This window comes from Saccostrea echinata, unplaced genomic scaffold (genome assembly GCF_033153115.1).
Source record: "Saccostrea echinata isolate AGI-Se365-2 ecotype Australia unplaced genomic scaffold, CSIRO_AGI_Sech_v1 ptg000002l, whole genome shotgun sequence".
Lineage (NCBI taxonomy): Eukaryota > Metazoa > Mollusca > Bivalvia > Ostreida > Ostreidae > Saccostrea > Saccostrea echinata.
Genome location: NW_026889751.1, coordinates 29562598 through 29578191, shown reverse-complemented (window position 1 = coordinate 29578191; position 15594 = coordinate 29562598). Strand labels below are relative to the sequence as shown.

Sequence of the window (15594 nt, the reverse complement as noted above, 5' to 3'; positions counted from 1 at the left end):
TTAAGTATTTTATTTTAATTAACATAATTAATACAGGAATATAAATTGTATCATTCCAATTAATGTTAAAATTTAGTAGATAACAAAAATATTAAACTAATACATTCTATCGGGATTGACATTTTGATATTCCTCGCTGCCTTACTTCCGATTCTTCCTGGAATGTGCAGTGTTGAATACTTTTGACAGCTGTTTTTCTCGTAAACATTCAAAACAATGGGCAGCAGGGCATCTATCCAGCTCCAGGAAACTGAATTAAATGAAATACAGTCAGAAACTGGTTGTAAGTATCGTGTATCGCTTACAGAAACGACATTTATGCGGACAAAACGAATTTTTATCAACTAATATTGACATTAAAACGACAGTTTTGCAAGGTTTTGTGATGAAGGCCTTTCTCAAAACACTGAATATATTAGCTAAATTAGCATATACTTGTCTTTTCTATTTTTGTAGTTTCACATAATCAGATTGTACGCTTGTATAGTCGATTTACAAGTCTGGATAAAGGGGCCATAGGATGTTTGAGGTATAGTTACCATAGACATGATAGATAATTAGATGGATTTGTGTTTAAGTAATTTATTGATAAAGAATCTTCAGTGGAAACAACTGCTATAAATGTTGTCATTTTGACACTTTGAAAGTTTGACAGTTTCCATATTTTAGAATTTTGGGAAGTGAAAATTTTGATGCTCTATTAGCATTCCGTATTTCTCTTTAACGATGATTAGAAAGTAAAAAAATTGGAAACATAGACAATTATTTTTTATTTGTAAATTTTGTTATTGTTTCCACTCTTTGTAAGTATTGAGTGAATTATGTAAGTTTGATCAAAGTTTACTAAAAATAATCTGCACAATTTATACAGGTAACAGGATGAAAACAGAATACAACGTGTATTAGCTTCATTGTATATTTACAATTTCTTTCTTGTTTTTGTAGTCGAGAAGATTTTCTGAGGATTCCCGAGTTGGCTATAAATCCACTTGGAGACAGAATTGTTCATGCATTTTTCACAGAGAGGTAAACATGTTGTAGGAAGGAGTAAAATGAGAGGAAAGAAAGGAAACAATTGTTCTTATATGAATATTTCATGAAATAAATTTTGTAGAGCCAAGATCAAAACATCTTAGTATAACTGCTGTTTATTTTTGTTTTCAGTAACAATGAGACTGTCAACTTCAGACAATTCATGAGAGTTTTAGCAAGATTCAGGCCAACGAAATCAAACCAGAACAAAAATAAACTGAATACCAGGGAGGAGAAATTGAAATGTTTGTATTCAAAGAATTTGATTCTTAAGATTGTAGTGACTGCAGTTTAAAGGAAAAAAAAAACATGTAGTATGCGTAGCAAACACAATACCTTTTATGAATAGAACCTTCAGGAACAGAATATTGAAATATTGAGGAACAGCTTATTCTCTCTGTTAGATGATATTTGTAAGTGAGAAAAGATCTTTTTTAAAAGAGTTAGTCTAATAAATTTACTTGCTAGTGAGAAATAGATTTCTGAAGTTCATAGACTAGCTGAAGATCAGCTCAATAATACTGACACACCGATAAATTACTAATGTTAGGGTCATACAACAAATTATTCTTGTGTGAATTAGTGGGCAAATCAACGTATATGCAGCATCAAATCAAGTGAGAGTCAAACCATTGATCTGATCAGACACGTGTATGTGAGACTTCGTAAGAAGCAGCAGATCTGAAGGTTGCTGGTCTGAAAAAAAATTGCAATGAATGTTCAGATTCTATTCAGCCATCCCAGTTCTTTTAGACCAGTAAGCTACAAATCTGCAGGACTTCTTAAGAAGCTACAAGTATATAAACATTAGTGTTTGTATACGTTTAAATTTTTTACCATCAGATGACTTGCACATGTATAATATTTTGATACATTTCAGTTGCTTTCCGAATGTATGACCTTGATGGAGATGACAAGATTTCCAAGGATGAGTTGCTGTCGGTGTTACATATGATGGTTGGAGCAAACATTTCTGAGGAGCAGGTATAGAATATCAATTATAATTTATAATCTTCCTTTTTATTGACACATAAACTGGGATATTTTCACACTAGCTGATTTTATATGTTTTATAGTTGGGGAGTATTGCTGAGAGGACGATCAGTGAGGCTGATATTGACGGGGACAATCAGATCTCTTTTGAGGAGTTTGTACAGGTAATACAAGTATACTGACATGATTAGGTGATCTGATAAGATTTTACAGGTTAGCTAATGGTTAGCTCCTCAGATGTTATGTGATTGCATGTGTATTAATTCAGTACATCTATCATGGTTGGATCTTCAGAATAGTAAGTACAAATAAAAAAATAAGTGTGCCCAGGTAATACCATAACAAGATTAGGTCTCCATGTGTTGTTAATTGCATGTAAATGAGGGTTATAATCACAATACCATGGCTGGATTCTGAAGAGACTTTGTAATACTTTGATTTGATAAGGTTATTGAGATGTGTGCTGGTAGTATCAAGACAACGTATTCACATGTTACAGTAAGAGGAATTAAAATCTTAGGGTTTAAATCATCTTGAAGCTGAAACACTGTTTAAGTATCAGCATATTCTTACCATGTGCAGATCTATAGAACATCTATAAAACATCCCCCCACCCCTGGATTTTCAGAGTTATTACCCCCCCCTCCCCCTTCAGATTTTCAGAGTTATTAAAACCACCCTGGGATTTTCAGAGTTATGTAATGAGAAAAAATGACCTTGGGTCCCCTCACCTTAGGAAACTCAGAACTCTCGTCTAAATTGGTAACGGTAAGTGACCCCCACCCACCATAAAATTTTTTTTTTAGGTTTGGGTGTAGTGTTTAGTTTTAAATTTTTTTTTGCTTGTCAAAAAAATTTCTGACTTCAACATTTGTTTGAGAGTTGGAATGGACCCCCCTTGGAAAAAATTCCTGGATGCTATCAATAATGTAATATGATTAGTTTCTTGTAAGATATAAATTTATTCACTTTAACTTTACAGGCAATGGAGCGTGTGGATGTTGAGCAAAAGATGAGCATTCGTTTCCTACACTAAGTGTGTGCATGCCTCAGTCTGATGGATAAAGTAATATTTCGGGCATCTTCTAAACATTAATACTTACAGACAAAAAAGTGATCAGTTACAGGATCTTTACTGTTTTATTTTTACTAAAGTTTCTAGATCTTTTGATATTCTTTGTATTTGAGGATTCTCTATGAATATCAATTATAAAGGACCATTAAGATACTAAGACTCTACAAGGTGATATTTTCAAGTTGAGATGAGATATTGTATACAGGAAAATTTCCATCCCTATTTTATTTTCACCCCCTTTACCCTCATCGCAAGTTGGCAAATTTAAAACTAATTAAAATTAAAAAATTAGCAAAGTCAAAGAAGTCAGAATCATCTCTTTAACTCTGCTGTGTTTGGGTGAAGTTAAAATGGGGCAAAATGGTGTGAAAGGGTGAAAATAACATTAGAAACAGTAATGTATCACAAACAAAAAATTATAATGAGATTCGGCAGAGTCTTACTCCTAAATGGGAATTTTTTTCAATGTTTTTTTAAACATGTGTAACATTTGAAATGGAATAAATACTCTTATCATTGAAATCCTAATTGACACACTGCCCCTCCCCCCCCCCCCCCCCCCAAAAAAAAAATCAAATGCTTTTGAATGTAGACAAGTATCAAGTATTTGTTTGTTTGCTTATTTTGATGTTAAATTTTGAATGTTATGGCCACAAAATATATATAATTTTTACATTTATATATCTATTAGAAGACATTTTCAGACACTGCATATTTCCAAGTTCAAACAGTATAAAGATTAAGATGATTTTGTATACATTTTTATGTTGAAATACATGCATCTTTATGAACAGAAAGTACATGTATCTCATTTTAATCCCAATTTTTTTTTTATTATGTTGAATCTTTTCTATTAACTTGCAACAACTTTTTCTACAAATAACTAGAATGTCATTTTCTATGCCCTAAAATCCTGGGTTAGATACTAAAAGGTATGGATGATATAATTATGATTCATGTTTAAATATAAACAAATTTTGTGTATTGCAATGTACCGGTAATATTTCATTATTATTATTTTTTAATTGAAATATTAGCATAAGCATTTGTTGTTAACAAAAAATGGCCTAATTTAGAGTATCTGTATTACCAGTATGTTGTTGAAGAAGTAAGGACATTACCCAGAATGTAGTTCAGTAGCAAAAATTTACACACAGTTCATGATCTAGAACAACCATAACTCATTTCATACCTACTTTTCTTCCCTGTTCTTTAAAGAAAAAATATTTAATTTATAAATATGTGATTTTCTATAATATCTTGCACATCCTTCTGTAAAGTAGCCGTGTAGTGGTGCTATTGTATTGTATGTTTAAGTGTAGATACTGTTCAAGTCGTCCGTCTTGGGTAAAAACTTCATTATGTATATGAGGTAGTTGTTACTTTTAACATATATTCCAGAATATCTAATATACATGTATTTGTTGATTGTGTGATTGTTATCTAGTGATTTATATTTATTATTAATAACTTAATGCCATATTTAATCAACAAACTAAATGCAACTGAAAAGCATTTTTTTAAAGATGTAAAATTGTTGAAGCAAGGACTTTAGCTAGCAAAATAAAATCATAAACACAAATTTTACTTGTTTTCATATTCAAAACATCTTAAATGATAGAGCCTGTTTTACAGGAAAAAAGGCAAAAGAGCATTTTATTTGTAACTTTATTTGAGACACTTGACCAGGATTCCAGTTCTTAGGTGCTCCACCAGATGTTTTTTCCTGGCCATTGTGAATGAACCCTCCTGAGCATCACATTTCTGTCTCTTTTAGTGTCTTTGCCTCACCCTCACCCCCATAGACATCAGTTAGCACAGCTCTCACCTTATCTCATACAAGGAAGGCTGAATTGAGCTGTTCCGATTCATGTAGAAATTTTGATCAGTTCTGTCCTCTGTTGATTTTTTATTCTTAACCTGAACCAGTGGCTCGGTTTCAACCAAACTTGGCATAAAGCATGTTCCTGACAAGGGGATTTCAAATTTGTTCAAATAAAGGGTCATGTTCCATTTAGGAGGTACTTGATGAATGGTTAAAATACGATAGGGTCACTGAAAAAAAAAATTATGAAACCACAAAAAAAAAAAACAACTAAAACCCACAAAATTTATAGGAAATGTAGATTCAAAGGTATGAAAGCCTATTAGGATCAATCTATGCAGAAAATTTTTTAAAGGCATTATAACGCCTTTCCAAAAGGTTTAATAACGTGAAAAAAGGCATAATAATGTGAAAAAAGGCATTATTATACCTTTCTAAAAGGCGTTATTACGCATTTTCAAAAGGCGCTATAAAATCTTGGGGGGGGGGGGGGCTCCCCCACCCCACTTTTTGGGAGAATAGTCTTGCTATAGTTTAAATATAAAATTTCATTTATTGGCTGCTTGGTCCCTGAATATTTTGTTGCAGTATGGTTGAACTCTGGCAAATAATTGCATTATAAAAAAAAGTTTTATTGAAAAGTTAGAACAAGATGTGTTTGTGAAACACTATGCCCCTGATGGTAACACAATTCTGGAGTGGGACGTAGACTACAGTGCAAAAGTTATGGCTAATGTTAAAGTTTTTCAAATGTAGGTCAAAGGTCACAGTTGAGGTCACATGATAAAAAATTTCTGTACCAATGGAAAGGTCTTGTCATAATGAACACTCGTGTCAAATATTAAAGCCATACCCTTGACAGCGCAATAGTTATGGGCTAGGTTAAAGTTGACAACAGACAGACAGGACAAAAACAATATGCCCCTGTGTTCTTTCAATCCAGGGGCATAAAAATATCCCCCTTGAGTTTAGGCAGCAGTTTTTTTTTGGGGAGGGGTTTGTTTTTTGTTTGCTTGTCAATTTTCTTGTTTTCTTGAGAGGCTGCCCCCCCCCCCCCCCCCCTTCAAAAGCAAGGGCCTATCAAAGGCTCATCAATAGTTCTTCAAAAGGCAGAAAACGCCTTTTGGAAAGGCGGAATAACGCCTTTTCAAAAGACATAATAACACCTTTTTGAAAAGGCGTAATAACACCTTTTGAAAAGGCATAATAACGCCATTTTGAAAGGTGTAATAACGCCTTCTAAAATTTTTTTCTCCACAGATTGATCCTAATAGGCTTTCATACAAAGGCACTGGGGCTCAAGTGGGGCAAAAATAGGTTTTACATGGAAAATTCATTAAAAGTTACATCATCTGATCTGATAGATACACAAGCATCCCCCCATAATCTCCCAAAGCTAGAATGGGGCCAAAATTGATCCAAGCTCTGCATAGGAATTGTGCATGTATTCAAGAAAATCTTCAAAAATTAGTCTGAATTTCTTCAAAACAACAATACCTTAGGGATCAATATGCAAGCACACCTATGTAATAAAGATTTGTATAAATATGTCACTAATCACGCCCTGGGATAAGAATGGGCCCATAACAGAGTTTATACGAGCAAACCTTTTTAACAAGAGGCCCATGGGCCACAACGCTCACCTGAGTAACTTTGGCGCTGCTGTTCTTCACCAGATCTTTCCCCTTGTAATACTTACTGTGGCCCCGTCCTACCCCCAGGGGACTCATAATTTGAACAATTTAAAATCTACACAACCTGAGGAAGCTTCCATATAAAGAGCAAGAGCCACTTAGGGCCTTTTTTGGCCCTGAGAATTTCTGAAAAATCGAAACTACTCAGTTTTGGTTGAAAATGCAGTATTTATAACTTGGACCCTTGGTGACTGTGTATCTATTGAACATGACGTAATTTTCTCTCTAGTCCAAGCATTATGACGTCATAAAATGCGTCATTTTCCCCATTTCCTCTAAATTCCCTTAGGAATGGCCAAAAGTTGAGGTATTTTTTCAATAATTCATATAGAGCACAACCTCTGATCCAAAATATGCAATTAAATAATGAAAGATCTGTTTCTGAAGATCACAAAACATGTTTTAATTTTTGGATCGTGGGCTGTGCTCATATTTTAATTCTTTGCTGAAGGTAGTCAAATGCGCATGTTTTCTGCAAAATTCAAGAACATTGCATTTTCTTAAAGCCTGTTTTCCAATACCTGGATTCTCCAGAAAAAAAAAATGTTATAGGAAATGAAAGCACCAAGCCTCTACTTTATTTTGATATATGAAATGGGACAGAGGGTGATAGTCAATTAATTGATATAAGGACAGGGCCATTTTATGCATAAAGTGAACCTAGCTCTTTCAGCTTTTCTGGCCTAGTGGTTATTGGGAGGAAGATTTTTCCTACATATTTCAATGTAAAACTTTGATTCCATATTGTGGCCCCATCCTACCCCCAAATCATGTAATGGAAAAGGATAAAATGTATGGCTGGACCAGGAACCGAACCTGGGATCCTTGCATCACTAGTCAGGTGCTTTATTGACTGAGCTACCCAGGCTGATATCCATGGCCCAAACCATTATATGTACAAAACTCAGACACTGCATGTTATCTTTGAGATTTAGTAAATGATGCAACAAATTATTTAATATTCCTTTTACTTGTCCCATAGGTGTAAACACTTCTATGGGGATGATAAATAGATAAGGTTTATTATCTCACCCATCACTGTTTCAGAAACCATCATAACAAAATAAGATATCAATTCAATTCCTAAGTAATTGTCATTTATTAAGCATGTACAACAATTCATGTAATAAATAATGTCCATAATAACAACATTGATATCACAAACAATGTAGGGCACCTTGCAGTGCCAACTCATGTATAAAATCTCCATACAACCACAGACAGAAACATGTATTCATCTCTGTAAAACCAGGCACCAATCACACATAAATGGGATGAGATGAAAGTGTTCTAAAATCTATCAGGTTCATAAAAATCCTACACAGCTTCAATGAATTGCACAATTCATGTTCAGTATGAAGTCTGATTGTACTTGGCACTTTATAATGCTGGAGTGACAAGTAGTCACTTTGTCCGTATGTGTTAGTGGGTCACTAACAACAGTCAGTGGTCACTATCACGAAGAGCTGGACACAGCCAATTTCTTCAGATGCTCCATGAAAACCTGTAAACTGACGTCATCTGTCAGAACCGCTGCTCCTCCATCCTAGGGAACAATCAATTAATTGGTTAATTAAAATACAATAAAATATCCAGTAGTGAAATTATAAATGAATGAATATACTTCTACCAAAACTGTGGCTAAAAATTGGCCAGACTAAAACTTCAGGAATATTACCTATGTAGGTAGTAATTACCTGCTGGAATACTGGGAGGAGGGGAGAGGAGGGATATCTACCAGTCCCCTCACATCACAGTACAAAAGAATAAATTTCAAACCATTTCACCCAAATAAACACGCAATTTAATGGATAAAAGGAAAGAGAAAGAAAGTTCAAAACAAGGATCTAGAAATTGTGTACACTTGAGAGGAACTTGATTTCCAAACTTATCTTTTACATCATTTTTTTTAATGTTTGACACCCAGACCTTAAAAATTGATTATTCTGTTTCATAAAGAAAAAATTATAATGTACAGTTCAACAAATGAACCTTTTTATAACTTCAGACACCAACAAGACGAAATATATGTGTGCTCTACTTTGGTCGATCACATAGTTTTTTTTCGGGTGAGAGAGAGAGAGAGAGTTTATATGTAATGTGTATATGTACTTACAAATAACACAAAACAGTATCATGCACCAACACAGTATTACCCTTACATTTTTAGATTTGAGAAATCAACTCTCTTTCGAAGTCAAATTTATTTTGACTCCCAAGCCATACATTTCCAGTTAAATAAGTGTGCATATGTAATGAAAACATCCTGATGTGCATATGTAATGAAATCATCTTGATTTTATAAAGTATGTTTATATTTGCTGAATCAATTTTCGGGGTTCTATAAGATAAACTCCTAAAGTGAGGAAATCCAAATTGTTGCAGCTATTACATTCAAGTGTTTCTCCCTTCTATTTAAACATGTAGATATACAAGCACATGAATAAAAACCCGGGCCACAGACATCAATATCAATATTCCACATGCATTTTCCCATGTTCATGCTACACCAATGAAACCCATGTTAAATACCTGATAGGTATCAGAGGATGTTATAATCTATAAAAAAGGAACAGCTTTTATCTGTGTCAAGTTCTCAAAATTCAACTTTTCTTCAGAATCAGCTGAGAGGATATTTATGCCTAAACACCTGTGTCTCTCTTTCATTAAGACAATTTTCATCTACCAACACACCACTACTTTTCCTGAATTTACTTTGTAACAATTATAAGACATAGAGAACTTATACAAACCATTCCAGAGGATTGCTGAGAAAGAGGAAAAAGATGCACATAAGAGATGAAAAGATATTGTACTATGTTCACCAGAATGATTACTTTGAAAGTAATTATATGTGCATTGCAAACATGGTTAATGAATGTATTACTTGATTGTATTTCAGATGCACTGTCAAACATTTGATGCATGCTTATTATGTAAGGAAATGAAAATAATATTTACCTGACCCCATCCATAGGCGTTGTTGTGGGTCTGTGATGGATTGACACGTGAAAGCAAGAAACGAGACTGAAAGAAAAATTATATCACCTAATATTTCAAATTATTGAAAATAAGCACCTTTCTTTCTGAAAACAGACTGTATGTTAAAACAAATTACATATATACAAAAGTATAATATTTTCAAATTACAGTTCACTTATTCAAAGGGGAATAACCATAGTTAAAAATTGTTTTCACTACATATCACATTTTCTGATTTGAATATGAAATATTACCTGTGATCCGTCATGCTCAGTGTCGATGTATCGTGGCATTGGGAACCTCGTCTGTAGGATTTCCTGTGCGTCATCCACCGGAGCGTTTAGGAGTTGTTTGAAATTCTCATATTCTGGCTGGTCTTGGTAACCCTGTTTCCTCCACAGAGCAATTGTCTGTACAACAAAAAAATCACCTCAGATATCCTCAGAGTGACAAACAGTATCAGTATATTGTGTACACAAGGTTATTTTCACCCTATGTTATTTTTGCTCTATCAAACTTGCAAATGATTTTGCCCCATTTTAAATCTGCACAGAAAAGTTGTGTTACAAGAGAGATAACTCTGTTTCTGTTGAATTTGCCCACTTTAAATTTTGCCTACTAACATCAAAGGTCAAAGGAGCAAAAATAAAATTGGGGCAAAAAAATTTCTTGTATACAATTTGAACCTAAATGACACATTATTGATTCCATGGGTTATAACTCTTGCAACTTTAATTTAATCTTCATTTATCAATCATATTTCTAGCCACTATAGACCAGCTGCAATTTCTATTATCATCCATTGATATCTTTTTTTACCTCTCCATGGTACAATACAATCTGGAAGAACGTGTCCATGAGGAGGATCCTGTCTGGTTGTATACTGCTGGTGTCGAGGAGGACCGGCTCGGGGGTCCCGTTAAAGGAGTAGGCGTAGAGGATAGGCTGGATCATAATCAGGGACTGGGTCAAGTCCTCCACATTCAACATGTGTCTATAAGGATAAGGTTTAACTTTAAATTGTTTGAAAATAGTGCAGCAAGACTGACTTCAAGAAAACATTTTTATATTTAAATTATGGGTAAGATTTTACTTTGTGAGAAATACTTAAACTTTCAATACATATATGCAAATCATCATTAAATTTAGATCTGAAATTCCTAAGTTGACATCTTGATAAAAAACAATTCCTACCTGTAGTATGAAGTTTCATCAGGACTGTTGTTGAAAACTTGTAAAAACTGTGACCGTCTTAAATGGAACATAAATTGTGGGTACAGGGAGAAATTATCAGAGAATCGGAACGAGTTAGGATCATCTTTATGGTAGTCTCCAAACTTCTGACACTGAAATCAAAGCAAAAGTTTATTTATTATCAAATCTGGAAATTCACCCTCAAATTATCGCACAATAATTTTGCCCCTGAATGAAAAAAAAGATACACCATGTATATGTATATCAATGTTTTTCATAATGATATTAAAATACCTCCGTTACTTTCAAAACCACCCCAATTGTATTTATTTATTTAATACAAATTTTTCTACCAATAATTTTCTATATTTATTTCCTGCATTGTTCTTTTATACTCACAAGCCTGATCAACATTCTGTCTAACCACCGTAGTACATCCGGACCGTCATCTGTCTCCGCCCTGAACACCGCCATCCTGGCCATCAGCACAGCTGCTGCCTCCTGATCAAAGCCCGCCGCAATGTGCTGGATGTTTGTACTTGCATCTGCCCAACTGAAACAAATAGCGGTTAATAAATCATTACTTTTAATTCAACTATAAACTATAAACTGTTCAATAGATTTAATATCAGTACTCAATAAAATGTGGAAAAATTGTCAGCAAAAGTTCTGGCTTGAAGGTACATGAAGTAATATTTCTACTTTTAATTGACTAGTTAGTATGGCTAGAATTTGCTAGGCCTGTGACCTACTTTCTGGCCAATGTGGTCACCCTGACCCTGCGTTGACCACTAGAATGTTGATACTGTGTGATAAACTGTAGGTATCCTCGACCACCTTGTGGTATTGGGGCATTGTGCTGGAAATCAACAAATACATATATAATCAACATTTATATTACAACTTTTGTAAAGCCTTTGATCTGCAAATTATATGTATATTTTCATAGCTAATTATTCTCATTCAATTTATAAAGGTAAATGACATAATAATTTTAGGTACCTGACTGACAACTTCAAAGAAGAGAGCAAGGGTACTGTTTGGATACAGTCCACACATTTTCCATTGACAGGTGCCCCCAAGACCCATCTCCGTGTCCGACACACAAGGTCCCTTCACTCCCAGAGACACACATGGTCCTATAGCTCCTGACACCTTCAGTTCTCTCGAAGTCTGTGAATACACAACAAAGTGATAAAAGGTTTGTCCCGCAATAGAATTATTAATGTTAAAACATGAATTAATGTAGTCAAATGGAGTATTCTTTTCTTATCAGGAGTATACTGTAAAATTATACACTTTCGAGGGGTCAGAATTTTGAGGTTTGAGGAAAAAATATTGGCTCAAGGGGATTTGATTTCCTAGTTGATTAAGGGCAGCATTGCTATACATTCAAAATTTTACCATTTGTGGAGAACATACATGAACATTCATGGTTCTCCAATACCATGAAACCAACAAAAATTAAACCCCCATGAAAATTAGTGATTTCACAGTACTGGCTTAAACAGACAGAATTCCATCCTACCTTGATCTCTACTGTTGCACCAAATGCCATCTTGAACTCCCCTTTGGCGTCCTTGGAGAACACCCTCTGGAATGTCTGCTTAAAAAGGGAGGTGTTAAAAGAGTCCCCCATCACCATGTGTCCTCTGGAAAGAAACAAAATTACATCAATGATGCCCGCTCACTTACAAGATGATAACACAGCATGACAACAATTAACAGATGTCCTGTCTTACCCTGTGTATCGTGGACAGAATTTCATTTCGTGTAACCCTGTCTGGTCCAGAGCACAGGCGTATATATCCACCACATGACCATTCTTAGCAGCCCGATTGGCCAACATCTCATAGTGCTGAAAAAAGAGGAAAGAGAATGTTACTTTGCTTTTGATATTTATGACCATTGTTTTCTTTTGGGTGGACATTTAGCTTCAGTGCTAAAAAAGTAAAATTTTATCATTGTGTATTTTACATTGATGATTGTATGCTCTATCTAGTTCTACCTTTAATAAACTTATTCATTTACAATGAAAGCATGGATGGTTGGGCAATCTACATACATAGCAGAGTGTTTAACAATCAATCACATCATGTTTTCCAGTAAAACAAATGTCACATTCTAGTAAAAATACCTTAACAGTCTTTTTCATAGACCTGTCCTTCTCCTATGTTTTCCTGTACTATTATTTATAGTGCCCTATCTCAATAACGTTACCTTCATAGCCTTCTTCATGTACTTGACGTTGTCCTTCTCGATGTCCAGATGTTTTCTGATTGGGTTTTTCAGTTCATCATCGACCACCATTCCAGGTCCCTGTGTGCAGGGTCCACCAGCAAACAGCATCACCCGTGCCCCAGTGTTGGGAAATGTGCACTGTAAGTACATATCAACATACTGTAAACCAACTTTTATTTGCATGCAAGAACAATTTACAAATTTTTCCTCCTTCTTTTGCTCACAATATTGCCATTATTTTTTTTAAAATTGTGTATAGAATGTTTCCTCACAAAAATTAATAGTCATGGATGAATTTCAAATTGTTGAATTACAAATTAAAGTGTCATAAATATTACTTTATTTAGACTAAGAACTTTGGCCAAATCAATATATTTACTAATCTAAGTGTATTATTTGACAGCATGAATGCAAGCATTCAAAAATTGATAGTAATAAAAAAATCATTCTTAAAATATTAGTTGTGAGAAAAACAGCACTATGATCAAGTACATAAGATGTCTTATGTTCTGTACCTCTAGGAGTCCCACAGCAATAGACAGAGCTACCCCTGTGGACCTGAGGGGCCTCTTTCCCTGGGATACAGGCCAGGGATCTCTCTGTAACTCCCCTAGTAAATCTGTCAGATTCATATCACACTTGTGAACAGGCTGCAAGAATCTGTGAAAATAAATCAACACTTCATCAACAAAATTCCAAAAATACATACATTTAAGGCTATTTAAATTTTTACTATGGCACAGTGGTATTAGGAGTATGTTTTAAAAAAGGAAGGGCCATTAGAACAATTATTGATATTAACCTGTTGGAGGGTAACTGTTGCTGTTGTTGCTGCTGCTGCTGTGGACCTCTTTGTTGCTGTGTTGCACCACCTTTTTGTAAACCCAACATTTCCTACAAAAGCACAATAAAATCATAGTAATACAAACAAAATCTTACAGTGTTAAACTGTCAATATTTCAGATGATCATTTGAATTGAATGACCTGTATACCTGAATTTGTTTGGCTGTTAAATCTTTGGTTCCCCTGAAAACATAACTCTTGGAGCAGCCTTCACAGCCGAGCTCATGAACTTGGACCATTTTCCCATAAGTTATTAAACCAATCAGGGCATTTGGTGGTAGCAAGCTCAACGACATTTGTAGAGATTCCTAAGATGTACAATCTCATATAATTATAATCTGATTGTCATCAATCAATAAAGAAAACAAATCATCACGTCATTGTTTAATACTGAAAGTTTTTCTTCAAATCCGTTCACTGATATTCATCTTTAACTAGAAAATACTCTGCATGAAAATGAGAAATTTTATAACTAACCTTAACAGCCTGTAAATCTTCTTCATCCATACATGTGTCTAAGACAATCAGGAAAACTGGAGGGTGGCAGGTAGCTCTCTATAAATGGAAACAATGTTGTATCTAATAACTGGCCTAACATACTTATAAACTTAATCTCATGAATTTTTATGTGAAGAGTAATTTCAGAGTTTGAAATGATGACAAAAACTGGATTTAAACCAATTTTTACACAATCAAGGGTCATACACAATAATGTACATAAATCTATAGACTCACTGTGATTGTGTATTCTAAGGTAGAGAACTGGGGAATAATCTCAGCGGGCTGATGTTGATCTGAAATTGCTGCATACTGTGGAGGAAACTGAAACAAACAAAAAGCTGCAATTAAAGGCAAGAATTCTACATTACACATATTGAGTCATATGAAATTTGTTCTATTTTGCTGAGTAAAGTATGTTACACTGTATTTTTTGACTGTGTGCAAGCATACTTATTTTTTAATAAATCACTGTAATAAAGAAATAAATTCATTTAAAAAGCTTCATTAAAAAGTAATTACTGGGTTTCTTTGGAAGCAGAAGTTGCAGGCCCAGACTTTAGCTCTGTAATCAACCTGACAGAAAGGATTAAGAATGGCTCGACATGTTGGTCTGGTACAGAGAACGGGGTCATACTGGATCGGAGGGAGATCTGGTCTCTCTTTCAGTGGAGTAAACAAACACCCTAGAGGGACCACCATGCGGGTGGCCTCTATACGACTAGACGGCCATACATTCCAGCTGAATCTTACACCATCCCTGTCCTCATTTTGTTGGATAAATTCCTGATAGGTAGCCATTGGATACCTAAATTCAAATGAATTTAGATGAGATAAGAATTGAAATCAATTCAACAAATCCATTTAACCGTATAATTAATCGATATATAATTAATTTAAATACATAGATAAAAATTAAATCATATGATTCTCCAATAACTTGAATCAAGAGGGATACCGGTTTCTGATGTTGACCAAAAAATATGACAATTTACCCTGCGCTCCCATTTACAATCACCCTCATCTTGCCTCAGACGTTAAATAGACTATGTAATGTACTGTATACATGTAGTTGTTTGATTCCTTACCTCCAACAAAAATCTGGTTACGTGTTAATTTTGTTAAGGTCAAAAACAACCCTTTCCAGACAACCTGGAAGTTGGAAATGCCACGTAGTTTCCCACAATTCAACAAATACGTCATTGGGGAACCCTTT

At 34.5% G+C, this 15594-nt stretch overlaps 2 protein-coding genes across 3 annotated transcripts; one reads left to right on the top strand and one right to left on the bottom strand.

Annotated features, from left to right (window-relative positions):
- Positions 1-120: 120 nt before the first annotated feature.
- LOC133176773 (calcineurin B homologous protein 1-like) lies at positions 121-3656 on the top strand. Its single transcript, XM_061311847.1, has 7 exons — positions 121-283; positions 457-529; positions 946-1026; positions 1165-1277; positions 1913-2016; positions 2109-2189; positions 3008-3656. The coding sequence occupies exons 1-7, from the start codon at positions 217-219 to the stop codon at positions 3059-3061; spliced, it is 573 nt and encodes a 190-aa protein (XP_061167831.1). The 5' UTR covers positions 121-216; the 3' UTR covers positions 3062-3656.
- A 4038-nt stretch (positions 3657-7694) lies between these two features.
- LOC133176707 (protein transport protein Sec23A-like) lies at positions 7695-15582 on the bottom strand. 2 transcript variants are annotated; one of them, XM_061311780.1, is made up of 20 exons: positions 15467-15582; positions 14901-15186; positions 14616-14702; positions 14358-14435; positions 14030-14188; positions 13839-13930; positions 13552-13696; positions 13016-13174; positions 12538-12653; positions 12324-12447; positions 11798-11968; positions 11548-11654; positions 11195-11348; positions 10796-10947; positions 10421-10595; positions 9856-10011; positions 9581-9646; positions 9373-9387; positions 9152-9178; positions 7695-8165 (listed from the first exon to the last, which is right to left on the bottom strand). In XM_061311780.1, exons 2-20 carry the CDS (start codon positions 15177-15179, stop codon positions 8076-8078), a joined length of 2352 nt encoding a protein of 783 aa, XP_061167764.1. In that variant the 5' UTR covers positions 15180-15186; positions 15467-15582; the 3' UTR covers positions 7695-8075. The 2 variants fall into 2 exon arrangements, with proteins under 2 accessions (XP_061167764.1, XP_061167772.1); XM_061311788.1 differs by lacking the exons at positions 9152-9178; positions 9373-9387 and having other exon boundaries at positions 15467-15581.
- Between the last annotated feature and the right edge of the window lie 12 nt (positions 15583-15594).

Coding starts and splice junctions, on each gene's coding strand:
- LOC133176707 (XM_061311780.1), bottom strand. CDS start 15,179: ATGGCTACCTATCAGGAATTTATCCAACAAAATGAGGACAGGGATGGT. Junction 13,931..14,029: donor TAACAGCCAAACAAATTCAG/GTATACAGGTCA, acceptor GTGCTTTTGTAG/GAAATGTTGGGTTTACAAAA. Junction 13,175..13,551: donor TTGCTGTGGGACTCCTAGAG/GTACAGAACATA, acceptor ATGTACTTACAG/TGCACATTTCCCAACACTGG.
- LOC133176773 (XM_061311847.1), top strand. CDS start 217: ATGGGCAGCAGGGCATCTATCCAGCTCCAGGAAACTGAATTAAATGAA. Junction 530..945: donor GGGGCCATAGGATGTTTGAG/GTATAGTTACCA, acceptor TTGTTTTTGTAG/TCGAGAAGATTTTCTGAGGA. Junction 1,027..1,164: donor CATGCATTTTTCACAGAGAG/GTAAACATGTTG, acceptor TTTTGTTTTCAG/TAACAATGAGACTGTCAACT.